Source organism: Dromaius novaehollandiae, chromosome 1, assembly GCF_036370855.1.
Source record: "Dromaius novaehollandiae isolate bDroNov1 chromosome 1, bDroNov1.hap1, whole genome shotgun sequence".
NCBI lineage: Eukaryota > Metazoa > Chordata > Aves > Casuariiformes > Dromaiidae > Dromaius > Dromaius novaehollandiae.
This window is the reverse complement of record NC_088098.1, coordinates 71,072,731-71,098,189: the sequence shown is the minus strand read 5'-3', so window position 1 is coordinate 71,098,189 and position 25,459 is coordinate 71,072,731. Positions and strand designations below refer to the sequence as shown.

General features: G+C 39.2%; 1 protein-coding gene and 1 long non-coding RNA gene across 2 annotated transcripts; one reads left to right on the top strand and one right to left on the bottom strand.

Annotated features, from left to right (window-relative positions):
* Positions 1 to 1,381: 1,381 nt before the first annotated feature.
* Positions 1,382 to 10,688, bottom strand: LOC112978886 (sulfotransferase 6B1-like). The gene is made up of 6 exons (XM_026092646.2): positions 10,126 to 10,688; positions 9,083 to 9,267; positions 7,140 to 7,266; positions 4,115 to 4,209; positions 3,036 to 3,222; positions 1,382 to 2,226 (listed from the first exon to the last, which is right to left on the bottom strand). The coding sequence occupies exons 1-6, from the start codon at positions 10,268 to 10,270 to the stop codon at positions 2,108 to 2,110; spliced, it is 858 nt and encodes a 285-aa protein (XP_025948431.1). The 5' UTR covers positions 10,271 to 10,688; the 3' UTR covers positions 1,382 to 2,107.
* A 4-nt stretch (positions 10,689 to 10,692) lies between these two features.
* LOC112978906 (uncharacterized) lies at positions 10,693 to 22,787 on the top strand. Its single transcript, XR_003258043.2, has 2 exons — positions 10,693 to 17,641; positions 20,563 to 22,787. It is a non-coding gene; the product is annotated as an uncharacterized LOC112978906 (long non-coding RNA).
* The last annotated feature ends 2,672 nt before the right edge of the window (positions 22,788 to 25,459 follow it).

Sequence of the window (25,459 nt, the reverse complement as noted above, 5' to 3'; positions counted from 1 at the left end):
CTGCCACTTTGTTCTGTTAGCCTAAACTGTAAGTCTTTCTGCTCTGTTCTGTTCTGCTGTTTTCCCTTCAATTAATTGTCTGAGGTTGTGTTTGGGTTTGCTTCCTTCTCCCTTTCAAGCAGATCTTGAATTCATCTGTAGGGGGTTGAAAAGCTTATTCTTTGTGCCTTTGAGTGTGATTCAACAGTCCTGCTAACATCGTTATTCCTGTTTTCTTAAAAGGCTTGTTGGCCCTTTCATTTGACCTTTAAATATCATTGCCTAACTTGTATTAAAAGACCCCTTGCAACTGCTTATTTGCACGAGGAGATTTTGCTTTCTTGCATCCTCAGAGGGCTAGAAAAAATAAGTGCAAGTGTACTGCTCAAGCATTTTCATTAGCTGATTTCTTGCCACCTGTTAGTAGCAGGAGAAGGACACCTTAAAGGCATCCAAGGGCAAGCATGGTTCATGGCATTTTAGAGAGAGAGAGAGAAAGATTTTAGTGCCAGAAGAGCAATGCATCGCAAACCAATTTCTAGTTTCCCCATGAGACATTTGCATAAAACAGTGCTCAGGGCAGCATCTCCCTTGAAATGTGTTCAATTGGCAAAGGACTGCTGCTGAACAGGCTTTTCTCTCACCAGACTCTTCAGCATGTAGCTTCCTGTGTCATTTGTGCAGATGCAAAATCAGTAGGTATTGATATCTGCTTGCACAAGCAAGGTATGAAATGAAAGGGCTGATAAGAGACTAGAGCATTCATGTTCACTATAAATAAGGCCATGCCACAGCCTTTCAGAAAACTCATCCAGATGATGTGCTTACGTTGCAGATGCATACCTTCTTCAGAGCACGCAAAGTCAAAGCAGAGATACAGTGTTTGTCTGCATGAGTTTCATTTCAGTCAGTTTTTGCTGTTTTTTTTTTTTTTCTGCCTGCTGATGCCTGTGGCTGGGACAGGCAGTTTGGGGATAAGAGTGATTAAAGCCAGCTTGCAAGGCAAATTGAAGGTAAAGACAGAAAAGTCTTCACTGGGTTCCTAGAGCAGTCCGTAGGATGTGAACACTGACAGCTGATTCTTGGAAAACCTGTCTTATCAGGGCATATTAAATATGTCACATTCAGACTAAGCTGTCCCTGGGCTCTGGTTTGTTTATCCCATTAAAACTGTTGAATTCTATTGCACAGGAACTGGGAAGTAAAATAGTTCTCCTAAAAACACTGGAAATGGGCATTTTGGAGGAAAAAACTCACAGGAAAAAAAAATATATTTTTTTAGGTTCCCAAAATATGGTCCAGGAATTTGCATGGATTTATATCAGTTGCATTTAAGACACAAGCATTATACAGTACTTAACCCAGAAATAAGTTATAATAAAGAGCTACTTTTTGTAAAAAAAAAAAAAAAAAAAAAAGAAAAAATGAAAAGCTGTTTTATAACCAAACTTAACGGCAGATCTTCAAACGTGCAGCTGCAGTTTTCAATTTCAGTATCAATAACAGTATCTGATAAGATAGACACTTTCCAAATCACACCAGATCAGGAAGGGACTGAGTCTGGGGGTCAAATTTTTGGTCACTTTCTTTTGATGTGTTTTTAGACTTCTTAAATACTCAGAATCTTACAGGGTTTTTTGGTTTTGTTTTGTTTTCCCCTAGCATCTTAGGTAAAATTCCTAAATCAGATCTAGGAAGACCATTCTTTTTCCTCTGTCATATGCTCTAGAGCAAAAAAAGAAATACATGAAGGGGTTTCTTGGTGGTAGAAACATGAGTCTGACACCTCATTTTTTCAAACCATGTGTATCTGTTCTCTGGTAACTGAGTTCATTTCTGGGATTGTGTCAGAATATTCCTGCCCTCAAACCTCCAGTTTACAATTCCTCTTCTTCACATTTTTATTTTTTGACTGTGTGAAAGGTTGGTTGATAATCCAAAGTAAATTTGTACATAAAAAAGGTAAATAAACAATTGCATCAGTCAGTGCTGCTTCCATCTTTGTGGCATCGGTTCCAAAAGCATGTTTTTTCCCCCTTTTACCGTCTCTTAGCGCCTGTGCAAAATTTCCCACCAATTGCCCTATCTGTCTCTCTGTTGATAACTGAGTGCGGTTCTTCACATGAAGTCAGAATTCATAGATGAGACCTTTTGCCATCTTGCTCAGTTTCATTTTCTCATTAAATATTTCCTCAAACCTCACATTCTGTTTTGGAGTGAAATGGTTCTTCCAGTCACCAACCGTACCTAGGAAAGCAGGAACAGAAAAAGAGCAGTGAGGCTAGTAATATTTTGTGCAGAAAATGATTTTAACTGTGTTTTTGAAGGTAATCCATTTTTGCTCATGCCGCAGTTAGCACAAATTATGATTATCTCATTAACCACAATCTCTTCGATATATCATGATCATTAGTAATAGGTCTGGTGGGACCCAGATGGAAGCAGCTGGATCATCACCCATAAAGGCTTTTAAGCCGTTTCCCGTGTTGTGGCTCGAGTTTGGCCAAGGTCTTAAGGCTGCCCATTAGGCCATCAGCTGATTGACTCATTCATTCCTTTGCTATTGTTGTCAGCATATTCTTCTTTCAGAAACATTTCAAAAAGGTAACAGGTAATACAGAAGGTAAACACTAATAACAGTCTACTTCAGAAGGAATGTGTCTAGCTCGTTCTCATTCTAGTAAACTAAACGACCTTCGCAGGTGATACAGGAGGGGACATGTTGGTGCTTGTAAAAGACTGAGGTGGTAAAATTTAGATAAAAGAGACAAATAAAGAGTAATGCTCTGTGAACCTTTCCTTTTAGCTCAAAAGCTCACATGGAGCAATATTAGTTAAACTGTTGTGACTCCTCTGTGTTTCTCTAATATAAGCATACATTTGCAACCAGAGAACTTAGAAAGAAAGTGATTTTCAAGATGACTTCAGCTGAAGAATCTTGTCACCACTTCCTGGGGCTAATCCAAAACCTCATTGTAGTCAGGAAGGATGTCAGCCCATGGCTCGAGGTAGATTCCAGTTTTTCTACTGTGTTAAGCCAATTCCAATCAACTTACCTTTTCGGAAAATCAGCTTCCTGTTGGACGTAAGTGCACAAACAGTATGATTGGGATTGCTATTTTCTTTTTCTGTGTTTCTTTTCATCTCTGAGAATGATGACTTCTTGCAAATGTCTTGGATTTCATGATCACCAATGTTTAAATCCAGAAATACACTAATGTCCTTTACAGTCTTAGGGAGATCCTGAGGTACAAGAAGAATAAAGCTTTTATTGTTCTGAGGAGAGAATCATACTTTTAGTTGATATGAAAACAACTCTCTTTTTATTACGTATCAAGTTTATCACACACATTTATTTGCTTTCAGGCAAAGCTAAACATCTCATTGATTTGTCCCATTGGAAGTACTATGTCTAAAGAGCCCCTCCAAGTGACTCAAGATCCAAAATGGGCTGGTTTGTATTCCTCATAGCGGAAATTTTTGCCAAAAATGAACAAAACTATTTTAATCAAAACATTGGAAAATGTTTGTTCAAAAATTTGTTTACTCAAAAATTAATTCTCTGAAAACTGAAGTTTGTCCAATATGTGAAGTTTTTAAAAGATAGCAAAGTAGTTCCCACATAATAATTTCCTTTTGTCAAAATTTTTTTTCTTACGGCTCTCCTCCCCCACCCATCTTCTAATTTTCTTCTTTATTGGAAGCACACATTCCCCTGAGCATGAGTAGATTTGTTATCTTGCGTTACATTTTGGAAGTTTCACCTGAAATGTCAGACATGCCAGGGTAATGGCCCTAAACAGATGACCTTATATGTTTCTTCTATAGAACCATGACCAGGAACTTAAGAACTCTTCCTGTAACTTGGAGAAAATCAGTTAGTATGTGTCCCATTTCTGCATATATAAAATGCATCACTCATAAGATTTAATACTCATACAACATGTGCAGCCAGAATTATTTCACTAATGTTTGGTTTCACATAGAAAATTCTATGCAAATATAAAATATGTCCATAGACATGCATCTACATTTGTCTTCTTTGTCCTTTTTCATTATAATTTGCTCTTTGAAATTTTACTGATGCCAATTTACAAGTAATATTTTCTGAAATAAGAACAGAGAGCATATTTACCTTCTTCATGTCTTCATAGAACAAAAACAGGATGTTTTTGTCATTTTTATGTTCTTCCCAGCTTAGGAGATGATCAAACCAGGATCCACAGACAACTAAAAAAAAAGCCCTGCATGAAAGATCTTCACATAAACTTGATTCATAAATAACTCTTGACGCTCACACATTTAAGAGAACAATCCTTTCTTGGTGTGTCACCTGTACTCCTCTAAAACTGATTCAATTCTTTTGGCTAAAAGTGACTCAAACTTGCAATCAATAGAGATTACCATTCTTTGGAGAATTTGTTTTTGTATCAGAGATGCAGATATTATTCTGAGATATGATCCTGTAGTTGAACACAGGCTCCAGACCTAAGGGAAGGCCAGTAACTGGGGTCGATACAATGACATAACAAGATCTGAGCATCTTAGCAAATGTCTACATGTCTGTGGTCACAATTAGAAACGTAATTACTTCACTAGGAAACAAAACGAGTCTTTTAAATGGTGCACTGTATTGTTACTTCCTTTTTGTCCCAACAGAGGAGACTACTGTAGTATTTTAAAAAGTCAAAGAAAAACTATATAGGCAAGACATTATCATCCAAATACACCATTCAGCCAGCAACATAGATGAGAGTAGCTAGGATGGATCAGAAGCCAGATGACAAAAACAAAGAACAAATTTTTGGCATTAAAAAGCAGCATTTTCTGGAGCTGATCTTGTTTTTTTGGTGGGTCATGATGTTTGAAAAACTGAGTCCCTTGCTACTGAGCACATCCAACTGGGTCGACTCTTTCTTTGAACAATGCGAAGTATCTGTGTTTATAACTTAGTCCCTCCTGCTTTAAAGCTCAGTTGAAAACCTCCACTAGAGCAAAATGCAATCACAGCCAGCATTGTCCAGAACTGTGACCTTGTTTTTTGTGTTGTTACTAGAAAAGTGTAACATTGCAATGGGCATCATTCTGGTTGCTAACCTTGAGCTTTGTTTTTTGAGCAAGTAGCTTGTTGTATGCTCCAATGGAGCCTTCTCCTGCACATAAAGCACTGTCTAACTGCAAGGCACGTGTGTTTTGTGTGCAGTTGAACCCTGCTCTCCTGATCAGCCATTCTGGTGAAGTGGCCAGTGACTGTTCCTGCTTCTCCCCAGCCCACATCTGTGCATGGTTGCAGGCCCAAGAAAAGGAAGATCTCCAGAATCCCACCGTTAACACATATAGTTTAGGAGTTTCTGCTTTTTTTTTTTTTTTTTTTTTTTCATATTTCTAAGCGGGAGAGACGCCATCTAGGCTTCGAAGTATCAGAAAGTGAATATCCAAAGATCCCAAGTCTGTCCATTTTAAAAAAAGCAAAACAGAGCAAAAATGACAGCCATGACTTCTTGGTTCTGTAAGTTCTCAGACTAGGTCATCATTGTCTCTTTTGCCCCCAAGCCCTTGAGTTCTTACTACTGAGGTTCTCACTATCAGGGTGAAAAACCATGTTTCTACTAATCAAAAGTCAGTGATCCTTTCGGCTTCAGGAGTACAGAGTACCTTCCTGGAGACTCCAGTGACAGCGTCACAGTTGCCTCTGTGTCCTTGCCCTTGTTCTGAACTCAGATTAACTGTGAAAGAGTACTAGAAGAGCTGAATCAAACAGCAGGACCTTCATGTGTTTCTGTTAAGAGCAACAATGACAAAGTCTCTCCCCAGATCCTCTCTTAAACAAATTTCTGATGTAACCAACATGCTTGTCTTTAACGCCATGCATATACACACAGAAAATAGCAGAAGGCTACTAGACAGACAAATAGGAGATACTTTTAAAAAAGTTAATACGATCCTTTTTCTTTTTTCATGTTTGTACGTTCAAAATTGATACTAAGCAGGCCTAGATCCTACAGATCATTGAAGGACATGTCTAAAAGCTGCCCTGAACTAGGAACACAAAGTCTGAACGAAAGCCTGCAGAAGTTAGTAGAAAATAAAAATTGACTTCTTGAGCTTTGATGTAAGCCCATGGTGACTGCAACAGCACTTTTCTTTCAGATGTTTTCTAGCTCATCTGTCCTTGTTGCTGTTATCATCATTGTGGTTGTATAGCAGGAACATACGTCTTCAAAGGTGTAGTAAAACACTAAAAGTGGGAGTGGATACCTGGAACATGGTCCTGTCATCAGTTTCCACGCCAGCACAGCCACTCATAAAAATCTCACTCTTGTCCTTAGTCTTTGGACCCTGCTACTAAAACAACACATCAAGTAGCCAGTATGCAAAGGAGCTTTAAGAGAGTGTCTAGACTCCCTTCTAAAGGCCACCCAAGGCCATCTTCACCATCAGATACGCAATTTAAGGAGAGAGCAAGCCTGTAAGTGTAGCTCTCAGTTCAGCTTGGGGACCGCCTTTGTAGGGCCCCACATGCTACATAGTATCCTCACTTTGGTGGGGCAGAAAGCCATGGAGAGCTCTCCGGGCACATTCGACTGGAGGGTCTACCTTGCCCGCCTGCCTGCCAGGAGGAGGGATGCTATAGCTGCAGTGATCCCAGCTGCTCTTACGTCTGCATGATAAGAGTTGTATACATGTATTTCCTCTGCCAAGGATTAAAGATGAGTTCCTTGTGTGAAGTGTTCTGCTGCTGGAGCTAACAAGACAAGACTGGAAATATTTTGATACAGGCAAATCTGCACTAGAATCAACAGATTGTGCGGGTTTTCAGTGTGTCTGTTTTTGAAGGAAGAAGCTATATCAGTAACTTTTTTGTGAGAGCATGTTTTTTTTGTTTTAATAGATATGTCAAAGAACAGCAGCTCTCAAAGACCAGCAGTACTGAAATAATGCAGCTGCTTGTCAACATGTCTTCTTGGAGGGTTGAAGATAGCATCACATTATTTTTTCTTGTTTAATTTGACGTTAGAATTTAGCCTGAAAATAATCTAAGGACACAGGAATAAGGAGTTCATTAAGGAGTTTTCACAGTTCATTAATATTTCTCAACTCTTTCTGTGAATGATAAGCTAACACAGACTGCAGGGAGAAAACCTAACATTTATCCTTACCATCTCCTTTTAAGAACAAGTCAAAGAAAGCAGTCCAGGTATCTACAGTGGGAAGGTTTGGATTATCTCTGTAGTAATGATACATGGAAACTGCAGTATCTTTTGGGTTTCTGATGATGTAGATCATCTGTAAATGAAGATGATATGATTAATTAGGATAATATTCTGCCCTTATTTTATATGTGTGCATAAATGTGGCATTTTCAGGGGCAGTTCACAGTGCCAAAACTCTTTTCTTTAGGATTCTTCTATCAGTGACCACATCATTAATATAGAAATGTATTTGTCCCTTCTCAGGCAGAAGTCAGTAGTGGTTAGTATGCACTTACATATGGACAGATGTATGTTTCCCACAGATGGCTAGTGATGTTTTATGAAAGGGGATGTTTTCATTTTGACTCAAGAGTACATTAGGTATCTCATACACCTGACATACAAAGCCTTTACTAATTAACATTTACGTGATGGCTGTAAAATGTAAATTTTGCCATTTCATTCAAATTAGCCGTGACCCAGTAGTCTGGATCTGAGTAATTCTGAAATTTCAAAGTTCTTGGATTTTGGTTTCTAACACCTGAGACTCAGAGCTGATTCTTTTAAAGTTCTCTCACATTAGCATGGGAGGAACCAAAAACTGTGATCTGAATCCTCTTTGCTCACTTGCAGGTAAAATCCATCAGTTTTGTGACTGGAAGCCTAGTCCTGTGACTTACAGAGCAGGGAATAAAGATATGATAACATGTTAAAGAAAGATATCAGAAAAATGTGACAATGAGTGAATAAATAAAGTCAGAAATCAAATGCTGAATGATCTGCATTTCAGTCAGTACATGGATTTCAGGTTGCTAGTTGTGGCACTCATCAAACAAACATGATCAAAGGACTATCAATAGGGAGGTGAAAGTGGCTGGGTTAGTTGTTAGGAGAACCATTTCAAGGCAATTCTCTTGGACAGGACAGGATACTCTATGCATATATCAGTGAAGCCGAGTGATCCCCACAGAAAATGTTAGAGAATGGTCTGCACCAATGGTCCAGAACAGTGAAGAAACATGGTCCTGGTTCCTAAGACTACTTACTCACTTTATGTGAAACAGTGATTAAATAGAATAAAACACCAAAAACTTGCCTGGAAGCAGATCACCCCACTAAGCATCTTAACTGCTGTACTATCATCATGTTCACATTTGTTCTCTCCTATATCTGCCCAATATCTCTTTATAGGGTCTTCACAGAGCTTCAACAGGAAAGGCAGAGTACCTTCGTCCCCAGAAAAGCCTATAAACACCAAGATGACTATTTTCTAAGCAAGTGCTCCAGCCACTAGGATGTGGGGCTGTGAGACTCCCACCTCACTCCACCTCTAATGGTATATTTCCGATTAAAAGATATTGACACTGTATTTTGTGTATTTGGTATAGAAATCACCCAGTGGGAGGAGGAGTGGGGCAGGAGCAAACCCTCGCCCAAGTCTCTGCTCGTGCTGCCTTTGACTGCTGTGTGCCTGAAAAATGCACAGCACACTGTGTCTGCAAACTGTAAATTTATCATGTTTGGATCCATAAAACCTCCATGTGTTCTAGCTCAAGGTACTGAATGGTAACCATTTAGTGAAATTCTGGATCCTGAGTTCTGGTAGAGAACAAGCCAGGTAGTTTTGAATAGCTCACACAAATCAGATTTACTACCTATGTTAGGACCTGAAATATTAATGTTCTTCTGGCTAACCATCAATATTTCTGCAGTTACACCTAGAAAAACTTACTTACTTAAATAAGTAGATTTATGACAGAATGAAAAAAAGCCAAATTTTCTCCAAAGCAAATTTTTAATTCGGTCCAAAGAACACTGAATATTTAAAAGTGATTAACGATCAACAAGATAAAATAGATGTCTAATAGATGCATAATATATTTTACTTCTTATATATCTTTTTGCCTTACCTTGCATTTTTTATTCATGAAGTTTGAGGGTAACATGTTGTAGTCTAAGTGTGTTGGGATGATTCTCTTTGATGAAATTTTATTCAGTTCCTCCAGTTTGGAAATATCTCCAAATTCAAGGGGAGATGTTAGTGTAACTTGAGTATTGTAAAGCTTTGTTATAACTCCTGCAAGCCAATGAGTGCCTTCAGAAAATTATTTTGAAGGCCAAAACAAATAAAAGCAAACAAAAAGAAAAGAAAAGAAAAGAAAAGAAGGAAGAATTATTACTGAAAAAATATATGGAACATACAGTTTGCATCTGGAAACAGCTTGCTTGTTTATAGGTGATACTGTTGAGCCTCCAGATTCATGAAACTTTTTATAATCAGATAACCCCATTGACTCCAAATGTGTAAATACTGAAAAAATTAGGGCTGTAGCTGAAGTATGAAATAATTCTGTGAGAAGGGTTGAGTAATGTTAATACCAAAGCAATCTCTTTAGACAAACAGTATAAATTTCAAGTAACTTATCAGCAGGGAGTGGGGGTTCTATTATAATTATTGTTTATTTTAGAATAACTAGTTGGGGTTTTTTTCCTTATAGTAACTTGGGTCTATAGATTTTGAAAAGTGGCTAATTCAGCTTGGTGTGTGTCTTTGTGTGAGGGAGGAACAGGAAGAAGGAAGGAGAAATGAATAAATCTCCAGGCAAGAACTATACAAACAACTTAATACAACTCTGAGTTGCTCATAATTAACTACAAGAAGTCCTCAGGCAAATCCTTCAACTATAGATTTTTCTTACAAGAAAGAGCTATCTATTTGATTTCCAATATGAAAACACCTGTGATTATTTTAAATTACAGAATCAAAATTTAGATAAATGACTTGTATTTCTGTAATTTCAACACTTAATAACTGAATAATGCATCCACACATTCAAATGTCCTTCTCTGTCTCCTGTACATAGATATTTTCCATTAACTAGGTTAAGCAGAGAACACTAAACAAACAATTGAGATTTATTGCAATTAACATCTATCTAAAAGCAGAACTTACCAGATTTTGGATAGGAAACCAAAAGGACATCATCTTCTCTAGCATCAAAATTATCCAAGGATTTTAAAAGTTCTGGAGATGACCTGGTGGTAAAGGGAATCCCCTTAAATACATGAATGAGGTCTGCCTTACTGGGGCTGGACATGTCTGCTTAGGTCTTGGATTCCTGCAGATCAGATAACAGTGGAATGACAGGAGGATTTAGTAGTCACTTGTAAGCCAGACAGTTTGAAGTGAGAAAGACAGACCAGGCAATACAAATCGCATGCTTATATACTTTGCTACACACCATGGCGTCCTATCACATATTGATTTTTCCAGTTAGTTGTTAAAGAAAACTGAAATATTAGAGTTACCTTGATAAATATCTGAAATGCACAGTCATAAAAAATACATGCCATGTGTCATTTGTTAGCTTTCCAGATAAAGAAATGAGATGATACTCAAAGTATTTTAATTGCAGAAAACAATTAAATATTCCCATAAAAGCTGATTAATATCATTATTTTATAAATTATACTTTGGTGCAATCAGTTGCTGCTTCTAAAGAAAAAGACTACATCTAAAATACTTTTTTAAAAAAATACAAAAACAGTGTCTTCCCTTATATGTGTGAATGAAATATTTGGGGGGGTTGTTTTACCAAATGCAGAATGGCCTTAATTCTCAAAAGTGCAAAGTGATCCTGAATGCTTCCATACTGTGATGTCAAGGGACTAAGTTTTTGAACAGGTTAGAATTTCAGTCTGAGGCATCTTGGAAACAGAGGGACAGAAGCATAATCAGTTTGTAAGCTGTCATATGTCTCCATAAGAGGAGCATGGGCAATAGAAATTGGGAATTTTAGATAGATATTTCAAATTGGCTTCAATCCTGGATATTTCATGACTAGAATTGGTTGAGGATTTTGAAATCTTTCCACAGGAAGTGCATATTCAAAACAAAAAACAAAACAGAACAGAAAACAAAAGTTGCATGCTTTGTTTTCAACCAGGAGAAGCTGGTTTTCAATTACTTACTTGAAAAATATTTTTTTTTAATTTTGAATCAGTGGAAATAATCATTTAGCATTTTTCAGACTGAAAAAAAGCAAACTTTTGTTCAAAATGACCTGAAGAAATGTGAGTTCCTTACATTAAAATTAATAGCTCAGCTCTGAAGCAAAACATTTTGGAATGCTTAATGTTTTCAATTTTCATTTCAACAGCCCCCAATTTTTTTTTTTTTTCAGGCTGGTGTGATTCCAAGACTTGCAGACTTTGTTTTTCATCTGAAATTGGGATTTTTTTTCCCTAAGTCTAAAAAAGAATGTCCTGAGATTTCATGAAATAAGAAGACCATTTGTAAACGGAGCTTTACTCATGTTTACATTCTTTTCCTTAACCATCCAGTGGCTTCACTATTCCTGTTGAAAACCTCAAACACACTATTCAGCTGAGCTGCTACAATATATTCAACTTAACTTCAGGACTTGCCTGCAAACCTTGTTTTAAAACAAGGCAGTACGGAAGGAATTTCCCAAGTTTAGTAAGGTTCCAGTTCTTGTTTTATCTTAAATAATAAATATCTTACATAATAACTTAGGTTTGGTCATGGGATCTGGCTGCAAAATGTACCTCTCATGACCCAAAAGAAGAAGTTAATGATTGGAGATGTCCTTCCAACAAACTCCTCACACTGAGCCAGTTTACTGACAAGAAATAAGGATAGTTGCTTGCTTCTGTGCTTGCTTCCTTCTAATTCAATATCCAGAAAAGTCAGCCCAGTAGGACTGATTTTTTTTCTTTCTTTTCTTTGCAATATTGCTAGCCTACCAGGTTAAACGTAGTGAAGTCAGCAGGCCTAGCTGTCCTTGCCTGTGTTGCCAATAAAGCTGCTCTTAAGCAGCTACCACCTGCAAACTGGGTCCTGTGCCATCAGTAAACACTGAGTTCCAGTTACGCAGGGCCAGGTGGGTATCAAAATCATGGCAAATACTCTCTGGAGACATGTTCCCCATCACTAAGGATGAGGGGAGACAGAGGGAATCCTTCCAGGGGATAATCCAGGGAGGCAGTCTCTGGGGAGATCTCTAGGTAGCTGCTTTGAACATGCATTTCTATTTCCAAGGAAGCTGGAGCATTAGATGAGCCTCTACATAGTTTCTCCAGCCCTTTGTCTGGGAAAACAGAGGATACAAGAAACACTTGGATACTGACATTCAGGCAGGATTTTGAGTCACTCAGTGGTGAGGAGTTCAACATTTTTCTCTTGCTCCCAGCTCTGAAGACCCAAGCCATTGCTTCAGAGTTTAGCGTCCAAATCCTTAAAAATCTCTCCTCAGTCAGCAGATTTTGCTTTGTGTATTTAAATGTATGAAGTATGTTTGGAGGCATAATGACTCCTGTTTCTGTGTTGTTTTGAGCTGTTGCATTAGTCTGAATATAAAGATTTATAAGGTTTATTTTGCAGTCATCATTCCAGCCATCTGCATTTAGTGTAGGTTAATAAAACTGTATTACCTTGCCCTAGCAAAAAAAAGTTCATGGCTAAAATATGCTGTATATTTGCCCTGCCTTTTCCTTTTCATTTCTTCATAAATTTCTATTGCATTCTGAGTCAGCACATTTGCCTAATCTAATCAGTTGGAGTCTAATTAATAATCCATAATTGAAATGGCCAAGGTGTAAAACAGAAGCAATACAGTAGCAAAGCAAATTCCAGTTCTCTTATTCATTTCAATTACTTCTTATACCAGCTTCTGTTGTCAGCATGCATAATGGAAATTTAGGGTAATTACACTGAAATAGGTCTTCCTTCTTAAATGCTGCCTATATTTGGAATATAGGGTCTATCCCTGAAAGTGTATGGTGTCCTGAATTGCAATGACTTAAGAAAAAAGAGGATAATCAGCGCCTTACAGGACTAGGTTCAAACTTAGTTTTTTTAGGTTAGCCTAAGACAAAGAGAGCACGAGTTTAAGGAATGCCATATCGAATCCTCCATGCAACTTTAATTTCCTCGTTTGTCTGTATTACAACACTGGCTTCAATATTTCAATATGTAGAATCCAACTGACACATGTTGAACCAGACGAACACATGCAAGGAGAGCTAAAAGTGAAGAAATTTCATATCTGTTACACAGATCTCTGGCAGGTGCTCCGAGGAACTTCTCATAATTGCAGGCTGTCTTTGGCCTGTTCTCTGGCCCTGCTATCAGTATTGGTGGAGCATACATTTTGCCAGCAAGCTTCACATATGCTCAGTAGCAGGAGAGCATTGTTAAATTTGGAATTTGGGGTCTCTTTCTGATCTGAGGAAAATACAAGTTGGTGGCTGGACACTAGACTCCTGGCCCCCTTCTGCTCAGCTCCCCGCAGCTCCTTCTGCCTCTGTGTCAGACTTCCTTACCTTCTCCCATCTGGTGAGTGACCTCCTTCTGCTACTTTAAATGATTACCAAAAATTTTTTTTGCACCTGTCTGTTCCCTGCCACTTCTCTACCACTTCAGGATCACCATTCTCTTCTCTGTATGGTTAAAGACAATACCATGTACATCTTCATGCACTGAAGATTTCTCAACTGAGGCCAGTCACAATATTCCTTCCATTCGCGCCCATCTCAAGCAGCAAGCACTAAAAGGAAGAGTGAAATTATGGAAAATATGCAGATGAAATCACACGTATCAGTTATACGAGCCAGAATTTCAATGTATATCCACAGGTTTCTGGATGTTTTTAACTAGCACTGTCAAACAACAATTTTGTCATTTTTTTTAAATGCCCTAAGGCCAAATGACATTTTAATCTTGTCACATTTGACTAATGAATGGAGAGGTAAAACTGACACTGTCACTCAGCTGGTTTTGTTGCTCTAATTTTCTATCAGATGCACCAGTCACCTGAAATTAGGAAAAGTTATGTTGGTACAGATGGTTCCTGTGTGCCTGTGTAAAATCTGCATACAGCCTCAGCAATGGTGATGGTGGAGTGAAACCTTCCAGGAACATTTCAGTGCAGAAGACCGAACACAGCTGCTGCTACACGGCGTGCAAGACTGATCTCCAATACAGAATTACAGCCAGGAAACCCCATTAGGGATGTGATGTGCCATCCCTGCCATATCTCTGTACCTCCGCAAGGATCTGAACCCCACAGCCCCTCCTGTCGGGATCATTCCTTCCAACCTTTGCTTTTCCATATGGCAGAACTGCAATGATTTTGATCTCTGCTTATTTTAATGCTGCAGCATAAGTGTCTGTTTTAAGTTTGCCATCGATGAGAATTTAATAGAAACAGCTGTAAAATCCTAAATACTCCTCGAGTGCTCAGACTGATTGGGAAATTAGGGCACTTTGGTGTCCAGCTGTCAGCAGTTTAGGAACATAACCTCAGGTGCCTTTCTTAGAGAAGCACTTGGTTTCAAGGTGGACGTGGGGCTGTCCACAGTGTATCAGGCCTTGGCTGAGCCACCGTTAGTGTCCATCTGCGCGCTCTGAGCCAGTCCCAGCTGTCAGATGTCGTGCCTTAGCCAAAGCTGCGTCATGGAGGTGGACACTGTGTTGCTTTGCATTTCCAACAGCAGCAGCAGCTTGATCCAGAGGTCTTCTGGCAGTGCCTGGACCTCCATATGCAGGCAGGGAGAGCTGCCTGCTTTGTGCCATAGTCCAGCACTAATCGTGAGCTATGATTTAACAGCTCTGATTGCATGTCTGATTTCCTAGTTGTTGCTATCTGCAGTGGCTACACCTGCATTTAGGCACCCGGTGAAGAAGGTCAACAGTCTACGCCTAGTCACTGCTTTTATGGCAGGTCAGATTGTGAAGTTGCCCTCTTTCAATTTCTTTCATAACTAAACATTGCCTGAGGCTGTTTTGTGCCAGAGCCACAACTGTTACAAATAATTATAACAGCCCGGTGGCAGCCAGCTGGGCTGGCATGGGCAGAGGTGGCCCCTTCTGTGCCACCTCCTGCTCTGCAGCACCAGGTGATGCCTTTACTGTGCCAACACATGCAAAACAAAAATATGGGGGGAGGATGGAGAAAGAGCCACACAAAGCAGGATTTTACCCTTCACTGGGTGAAAAAAAGACCAGGCTGTGTGCATGCAGAAGGGCTGTGCCTGGCAAGTTCTTGCGCAGGCGAGGTAGCCTGCAGTTCCTACCATGAGCAGGCAAGCCTGGGAGGCCAGGTTGCAACTGGTCTCTATCTCGCACTTATCTTTCCATAGAAAATATGCTTGCTCATTGGTGCAGGATTAAATAAGAGAAACTGCTGGGTCACCCCATTGCTAGATCCACGTTTTTTTCACGTGCCCAAGGAGCTGGGTAAACTGACTTGAGCTTTGATCTAATAGTCAGCAGAACTGCTAGGTACTTTGAGACAGACCAAACCAATTGCATAGTGCAAGCAAAAGTTACTTGGCTCCTTCTTATAATACTTTTCTGTCATTTGGAATAGGATCAGAAATCAGAAAGGAGGCCAGATCCAGACTGTATAAATGAAACATATATTTAGTACTGACTTTCTTCTTTCATGTCCTACAGTAGCTCTGCAAGCTTTTAGATTGTTTTTCTGTTCTTATGAGTTTTTATTCTACATTCTTATGTTACTTGAACATAGACTTTTTACACAGGAAAGCTTTTTTTACTTTTTTCTTTAAGTAGAGAATTCCTACTGTGCTATATTACCCTAGCTGCCAAGTCAGAAGGTGGTCCAGAACAAAGGAAGAATGGATCAGTCATTCTCTGACACACAGTGTTTTCAGTCTTAATATTGAAAGCAGGGGGGGGAAAAACAAAAAAAACCCTTTTGTCGGACTAAAGGAAGCTTTGAGAACAGAAGCTTTACAGCTGCCCAAATCGTTTTCTGTCAGTGAGCAGAACTTGTAACTCTTTCCTCCCATCATGTGAAATATAATTTTGTTCTATTGGTTTTATGGTACAAACAGCTTCTTAAAATCCCATAGGCTAATGACATGTCTAGCACATCATACAGTTTAATCCAGTTGCACCTGGTCAGATCTCAATAGCCTATTGCACTCAGGCATATTTTACATCTTAGCCTTGTTTGAAGTCTTCAGAATAACAGAGTAGTCATTTCTTCCTCAATATATCTTCGTGACTACTGTTACACCTGTGCCTTATCACTAATTTGACTTTGAGGGAAACCTTAATGCAAAAAAAAAGAAAAGGAATTTTTCCAAATAAGAATGACCAAGAATCAGTCTAAACTATTTTTGTGGGAGGTTCTGAATTATAAATGGTTGCAGAAGCTTCAGCTTACCTGAATTTTCCATTGACACTGTCACCCTAAGAGCAATCTGAAAAGAACCAGGTATTGGTTCTTTTCAATACAATGCAAAAGATCAAATGGGTTCAAATCTCTGGTTTTGATTTCCATTACAACACTCCCACAAAGCAGGAACAAAGGAGAGGAAGGTCTGCTGATGCAGGCAGCGGAGCTCTGAGGGCTGATTTCTGAGGTCTCGAGCTGAACCACTGCAGTACGCAGATATCCTAGGGGTGATCGGGATCCCACTGTGCTAATACTTTGCACGGACTGAGGCTTGCGGTAGTCTGCCTGTGCTTCCAAGTGCTTACAAGCTATGTTAGGACAGCCCCAAAGCTCATGAAGCTGTTGAAGGCAAGCTGATCTTAGCCAGTCTACTTCCTCTCTGAGTTGACATGAGTGTGGCTCTCTAAGAGACATTTGAAACGGGTAGGGACATTGGGCTGAATCCAACCAATTAACCAGTAGGTGGCCAGCTCTTGTCTAGCTATTAGGTTCTGCTTATGTATATATTTATTAATCATAGTTGTTGGATACATACATACCAATCGCAGTAACTATTTTATGCATTCAGGTTGCTGCAACTTCTTCCCTCAAAAGTGAAGAGAAGAAAGATCATGTATATTCCTGCTTCTGCCTGCTTACTGGGTATGGAGTGCCTTCCCAGTACGTTGGAGGCCTATGCACAGCTCATCCTTAGCAGTTGCACAGAGCTGCTGTGTAAGTCACCAAGACAACCCAAGCAAGCCCTCAGAGGTATTGGAAGAAGATAAGCCTGGATATGGATTTTGCTCAGATATGAATATGAATAAATTGCATATCCTTTTGGTAATGAACCACATACTGGGCTCTGTAAGTGACAGTGTAGCCATAAGGCCAAGGAAAGCATATGCCCCTCTATTCAGGACTTCTGAGGCTACATCCGGAGTGCTGTGTCCAGTTTCGGATCACCCAGTGGAAGAGAGATACTGGCAAACTGGAGTCAGTCCAGCAGAGAGCTACTGAGCAGGGGCTACAGGGGCTAGAGCACATGATGTACAAGGAGAGGCTCAGAAAGCTGGGTCTGTTTAGCCTGGAGAAGAAAAGGTGAAGGAGAGACCTTATTGCTGTCTGCAACCACCTAATGAGTACTTACAGAGAAGATGGAGCCAAACTCTTCTCAGCACAGCAGAAGGACATGCAGCAATGACCACAAGCTGCAACTATGGAGATACCAATCAGATATTAGGAAAACTTTTTCAACAGGTGGGTGGTCGAATGTTGGAATAGGTTTCCCAGAGATGCTGTGAAATATCTGTCCATAAAGTTATTCAAAACAAGAATGGAAAAGGTCCTGAGCAAACTGACCTACCTTTGCAGTTAGGCTTGCTGTGAGCAGGGGTTGGAAGATGGTCTCCTGAGTTTCCTTCCAACCTAAATTGTTCTATCAGTCTGTATTTTAAAGTCGAATGGTAAGGCCACCATTCAATCACAATCCTCATTTGTGCAAATCTGAAGTAGAAAGTTCTTTAGATGAACATTAGATGAGCATTTCCTTGATGTGTGTGGTGTAGATAGCAAGAACTGCATGCAAATATAAAACTTGAGTAAAAAAAATGTGAAGTTAAGATACTGACATACAACTCAGTGGGACCTGGGAGTAACTGCCAGTGCAGGACAGTATGTTTTTCAGACAGATCTAAAATGCAAAATTTCTACCTAAATGAGAAATGCAAGAACAGCCACACTAAATCCAATCCGTGGTCCACCTACGCCAGTGTTTTTTGTCTTCATCATTGACTACTTTTCTCTGCAATTGATGAAGGTACCAGATAATCCCAAAAGCGAACTGATGCAGACTGGAGGCATCTTCCTTATCACCTTAACGAGTGATTGTTTTCTGTCCTGAAAATGTTGGTTAAGACCTCCAAGATCTTTGTAACCTCTAGAATATAACTGAGGAATCATATACTGTATGTAACCACATCACAAAAGCCATGGTCTAACTTAACAGAAAGAGTTGTCCATGTTTTATGTGGCTAAAAGATTAGGGTCTGATCCAAACTAAATAGACTGATAACCTTTAAAGATTGCTGGCCTAACATCCACATGAATAGTAACATTTGTGGAGCCATATTTAGACATCCTAAATGTAATCCAAATCCCTAGGCCTAGTATTTCCCATTGGCTGAATCTCCATTTTCAGAGTTACCTTGACATCAGATGTATTAGGCTCTGTGATTAAGGTGTAATCTGGCCTTTTTTTTAGTCTATTTGCTAACTCACTGGGTTCCACGTTACATCAGTGCCTACCCAGCTTCAGTACTTTCCATTCACAACAACAAACTCTCTATTAATTGATTGAGAGTGCAGTTTCTTCAGGTGAACTTTAATCAACAAACTTTTTCAAAATTCTCTCATGCTGTTAGCTTAGTATCAGCTTCATGAGGTATTTTATTTTTCTCCAAAGAGAAACATATGTTTCTGAAGATCAACAAGTTAAATGCCAAATTGAGCAAATTAGTGCCAGTGTTAGAGATCTAGAACTCCAGCCGCTTTTCACAAAACTGCCCACAATTTCTTGCATTCTCAGCTCATTATTTCTTATATTTGTACCATCCTGTTGTTATTACACAAAAAGAACAAAAAGTAGCTGGCTGAGTGATAAAAGAGAAAAGTTAATGAAAGAAAAAGAGCACGTAGCTTATTTCTGCATGATCAACTGCAGTCAGATTCCTAAAATGATCCTTAAAATAAAATAGAATGAAATGAAATAGAGATACCAAATACAAATATCAAAATCCAGACTCAAATTTCTCCAAAGGTTTCAAGCATGTCCAGGATTTTGAGATAAAGACATATATTTATTTAAAAAACATTCCTTCCTTTCTTGCATGAATGTAACTCTGGGCCCAGTGCTGTATTTCTTATTGAGAAAATGAGAACTATCATTGAGTTTAGTGAGAACAGTATGCATGGATGGAAGAATCTGGATTTTTTATTACTAGTTTGACTGATGGGAAAAAAAATTTTGGAGGAAGAAATAAAAATAGGAAATGTTACCAACTGCAAGAAGATCACTTTGCAACAGTTCTTGATTGCTGAATATAAAATGAAATCGTCATGTGTATGGCCTCTTTAAATCTGTGTGCAGAAGTCCAACCTGGCTTTAGAATGTGGAAATAGATATATGTAAATGTAATATGGGTTTTCTTTTAATCTTAAATCGGAGAGGTTTTAAAATGCATATTTATGATTTGGCAAATATTTTACAAAGTTATTAGGTCCATTCCTTTTCCCTAGGCTTGTGAAATGATTTATCCTGCTGACAGTGAAAGATTTTAGCATGAGAAGTCTGTTCTTGTTGTCAGATGCCAGAATAAGCAGCGACTATATCACTCTCATTTATGAAGATATATTAAAATCTTCAGGCTATTTTGCAATTACTTCTGCTGCTCTTTTGGTGAAATGTAGAAGTGGATTGTAGCAGCAAAGCAATGCAGCTGGCCAATATCCTGCACTTTAACACAGAATTAGTGCTTATTAAATTTTGAGACATAAGTCTAGAGTTTTGAGGGGGGGGTTGTGCTGGGCAGTGTGCCGCTAATTAGTTTCAGATGAGTAGATAACATCTTTGATTGATTTGAATTAATTTCTAAATGACCACAAAATTAGATTTATAGTACTTACTTATCCACTCAGTCAACAGCAGCCATTTCTACCACTGAGGCATATTTCTACTGACCAGCAATAAACAGCAGTAAGTCTAATAGATACTCCTTCTGCCATAAAAGTATAAATCAATGTGTGGCAAACAGTAGTGCTTGAATGTAGTTCCTAATCTCTTTCAATTTTGAGCTCTAAATGTAAAGATCCTGGCTTTAGCTTATAATATAAATACTGAATTTCTTCAGTCTAAAATTCACAGAATGATAGTAAAATATGCTATTATCTTCTTAAATTGAGCAAATGAAGCACCTTCCTGTGATCTGAAGGTGCTACTAGTATGCATATATTGATTTATTTCCATACTCTAGCTTTACTGAAAAATAAGATGCAATACTGTGTGAATCTGCACACATTAGCAGGATGTGAATACGTGTGTTATGCACATATTGTATCATTCCTTGAAGAGGACAAAATTAAGATTATTTATGATGATGATGCTTCATTTTCTGCTCCCAAAGGTTTGAATCTGACATTTTGAAAGTCACCCGGCACCACTGAGAAACCTCGACCCTACAGTAGCACAGGATTTCTTGCGTTGGTGAACTTCCCAGGCTGTTATTACTTTCAACAGAAAATTTTTCCAAGAGTCCACGACGATTTAGCTGACCGTCAATATGAAGATTCATTACAAGGACTACCTAGTGATGGCAGCTCTACTATAACGCATCGACAGACTTGGGCTTCACATTTCAATCTCAGTTTTACATGTGGAGCAGCGCAAGGAGCAGCAAACTGACTGGCCCAAGAGGCACCTAGCACACCAGGGCCTTTTCCCTCAGCGTGATCCTTGTCCCCTCGCTGGGACAGGAGGGAACAGGTTGGGGCAAATGGACCTGTGCGCTGCAGTAGAGGCGCTTCTGCATCAGATCTGGTCTGTGCTGGCATGGTTTGCGGCAGTGACCGCACAAGCTCAGCTCTAGCTGCATATATCCATACAGATACAGCCCTGGCTGATGCTCTCAGATCTTGACAGATGTATCAGCAGGGATCCAGTAGTGGTATGCAAATTGGGGAAAATTGGCATTTGTCTCTTCTTCTACACTAGTTTCACCTCAGCTGATACTTCCCCTGCCTCCAGCACTTCTTCTGCCGCTCCCTTGTGGTTACATGCCAGTGAACTGTAAAATAGTACATAAAAGAAAAGGTATGTAAAAAGCAGGAAAAAATCGATCCTTGCTGAGTGACTCTTCTTACTGTTGTGTAGGTACATCACAGCTAGCAGTTTGTTAGGGCACATTAAATGAGGCCTTTATTTGCTCCCACATTTCTCCTCCTGCTGACTCTACCTCTCTCTTCTGCTCTACCCCACTGAAAGATAAAAGGCCCCATACTTGCATGTGAGGGAGGTAAAGAGAGGTGCAAGACCCACAGACAAATAACAAAATTATAGGTAGTATGAAGGTCTGAGAGAGGTGTTTAAGATCCAGAGGCAAAGTCCCCCAGACTCTAGTTTATTTACATACAAGCAAATCCAGAGTAGGTGAAGGCCCTCCCCAAAAATCTCAGCCAATTTCCTACAGGCTGTGGGCTACTCCAGACCATCACATATGCTGTGGGCAATGAAAATAGGGAGATTTGGGGAGTATTATCAAAACCCAGGAGAATAAGAAACATTGGCTAAAGACTTTGTTTCATTTTTTAAAACAACAGCATTGTATTGAAGAAGCCCCAAATCTGAAAGACCCCATTTTTGGCTCATTACTTTTACCGTACAGTCCATTAATAGCCAAGCAGATTTTAAGACAATGATGAATCTAAACCTGATAACCTAAGTGATGCGCCACTGTGATATACAGGGTTCTGGGCAGAATGATTTTGCACTTGAAAGGATCAAGACACTTTCAGGACCTGCTTCCCATCCTGGGCCCTGTGTGCTGGGTTGGTTATTTAGAGTGTTTCACCTGCATGCTGGCATGCCCAGTAGACAAGTTAGACCAAGTTATAGGAAAGTCTTAAATGCATCTGCAATCTGATGAATAATTTGCCATTGCTGGATATATTGATGAACCAAAACTGAGAGCAACCACATGGCAAGACAAATAGCAAGATATTCACACTCGTGATGGCTGTAGGAGTTGCTGGAACAGTGAATCCACAGCCCACTAACAGTACAATCATTTGCAGCATCTGTAATGTGCTAGACAAACAGCCAAAAATGCTATCAGGAAAATCTTTGCAACATGGAGCGAGAAGGGGGAGAGGGATCACAAAATCCTCCAAATAGATCAGATTCTCATTCTGAACACTATTACACCTGCTGGGACAAATGCTCCTCTCACGTCTGCTTCTGCAACCTTATTATCCTCTCTTGGCCCATTATGTTTAAACAAACGAAAGAAAAAATGGGAAGTAAAATGAGCATCTAAGCAACACTATTTCTATGAATTTGCCACAGGTCTCATATTAAATTAGTTTCTCTAGGATGCTGCAGCTGCTACCTAGAAGATCAATCACTTGACTCTCATTAGATTTGACAGCTATAAATGCTTCTAGATGCAGAGTCTGGCAGGCTTAGATCAGTCTCCTTGCAAGTGAAACATCACGCATCAGTGTAGGCTTAGGATAATTGCCCTAGTCAGCATCCACAGAGAGCTAAGAGAAAGATATTTCACATTTTGGTAAGTATGTGTATTCAAAAAAGAAAAGAAAAGAAGAAATAAAAAATTAAATCTTGGAAAATAAATACGAATGTCTAAGTTACTACTCCTGGCGTAACAGAACAAAAAGACACCACAGTGTGATCAGACTCAGAAATTCAGATTCCTTGCCCTCGGAAGATATTCTGTTGGAATTTGTCTGTTTATTTGAGGGTGGGACATTGTTTGTTTTCTTGCTGGTCTCATATACAATAAAACCTTTTTGAAAGGAGTATTGATCAACTATACTGGGCAGATTTCCAAAGCAAAGGCCTCTTTCAAAGTCTGTTGAAATCAAAAGAAAGGCCCTCATGCATTCATCTAGCCCAGCCTGAATATAAATCTTTTATGTATGTATTTATTTATTTAGAGACAATCCCATATAATTGGCTGTCTCAGGCAGTCCCTTTGGTGCTCAGCCCAAAAGGGCTTAGTGATCTTCCCACTGTGTGACGTATGCTACGTTCACAACCATCAGGAGAATACAAAACTTCCAAGATATGCCACTGAAGTAACTTGGAGCATCCTCATTCCACACTGCACTTTGCAATGCCCAGTCTTGCAGAATTTCCCATTGAAATGGGTGAGAGTGATGAAGGATCACATGGTGTGGCCTACCAAGCATTAACAGTGGGAGGTTCTTATTTCCAACAGAAATCCTCTAAAATTTCAAAATTTCTAAACTTTCTTTCAGGAAGGAATCCAGCAACTAAGTTCAGGGTAATAATTAGGACTGCAGAAAAAATAAGCTTTTCATTTCTTGAAAAAATTTGGAGAATTCTTACACTGGTATGATTTCAACATCCTTTCAACAAAAGGGAACATTCCACATTTTTGTCTGGAAAAAATGCAGACTCCAGTCATTCACTTGCCAACAGCTGGAACAGGCATCATACTCACTTTAATACTGAGAAAAGTGAACTCCCTTCTTCCACTGTGTGCAATATGGTCTGCTGCTCTCAGTCCAGATCTTTATGTTATACGTTAGATCAGACACTCTGTTACCTTCTGAGCACATTTATATCGAAAAGTACATATTTCTGTAGACTATTTGGGTTTTGATGAAATAGTATTTTATAACAGAAAAAAAATGCCTTCAATTATTTACCCAGCTCCATTGACATCTCCAGCAGTTTTGTGTGATCATTTTACTTACAACGTTGCCAGCTGTGACAGGTATGTAATCACAAGACTTAGCACAAATGGTATTCAAAGTGCTTTGTAAACACTAAACTCAGTGAGAAATGAGGGAAATTGGTATTTTCTCCGTTATCTAATCAATCGCTGCAAAAACCTGTGGGAAGGCAGGTGAGTTTTTTTCTCTGTTAGTGATTCTAGAAGGTGAACATAAGCATGTGCTGGACACTGAGCGTGTTGGGAAACCCACTGAAGTCACTAAGAGTAGGCCCAGTATCAAATACCTTTGCTGAGCAAAAGATGTTCTTGCTCATTTGCCCTTTTGAGGCTGTACTCTGGTCCCACAGAAGTCAGTGGGTGTCTGTAATTCTGCAGATGTGAGATTTTGCTGGTGCTGTTTCACACAGCTTAGAAGATACAGGGTACTGCTAGGGGGTAGTCGAGCTTGCTTAAAGTAGATAAGCTAAGGTGTAGTGAAGTAACTGCAGAAGAAATCTCAGATGGGATTTACACAGTGGATTTGATGAAGAAACATTAAAAATGCCTTGAGTCTTAAAGGCGTTAATGCCCAGATTTCTAGTAATTTAAATTTTGTAAAGGCAGCAGCAGGAAAAAGAAGGCACTTATTTAGGCACTAACTGAAAGTAAAGAAAGGGTGGGACTTCCCTTGTTATTAACCTGGGCTGAGTTTGAACTACTACCCATGACTAATCCCTTAAGCTATTCAGTCCTTGGATTTTTGATTTCTAGTCAGATTTGTTGCTCAAGAATTCATCGTCTGTACTCTGGCTTTTCCAATGTCTCTAGACTAAATCTTGCCAAGCCTTCAGAAAAAGCTCTGGTGAAAGAATTTCCACTCAAAAAAAGACAGAGACATCCAATCTATCTAAACAGGAAGATATTTTAGCAGGGATTGTCATTCCAAGAACAGGCAAAAAATGATGATAAAAACCCAGGTACAACAGTCTTCATTTCCCAGGCAGTTACATCTTAAAGATGCCAGGAGGTACATTAATGAAGGTTTCAGAATACACACGCACTCACTGAAAGTATTCAATCCTGACCATAAATAAAGTTAAGCTTGAGTGTGGGAAAGGACATACTCCAGTGACATTCAGAAACTCAGCTTTATCTATTTCAGTCTTTACCCTCCACCCATCAAAATATTTTCCCTTCCCACTGCCTTCTCTAGTATATCTAAAGAAAAGCCAATGTGAAAAATACAAAATAATCATCATAGCAATCAGAGTGCATCAATTAACAGTGCTTTAAAACAATTATTTGACAAACACACTTTTTGCCAAGGGGATAGGGTTAATGCATGTTGGCCAGTTTTGTGGCTTTTACTGTGAATATCCCATGCCTTAGTCTGTTATTTTCTTTTGGCTTCGTTATTGATTTGGCTAAGCAAGGACTTTGGAACTGCCCTATTACTCCTTACAATATAATGTAATTATTAAATCCCAACTCAAACCCTGTGGCTTGGTCTGAGTTTGCTCTCTCATTTGCCATCATTATCGTTTTTGTGTTCAGACAAAAGAGAGAAAAAAAAACCTACTGAAAGAGCAAATGTTTCTTCCAG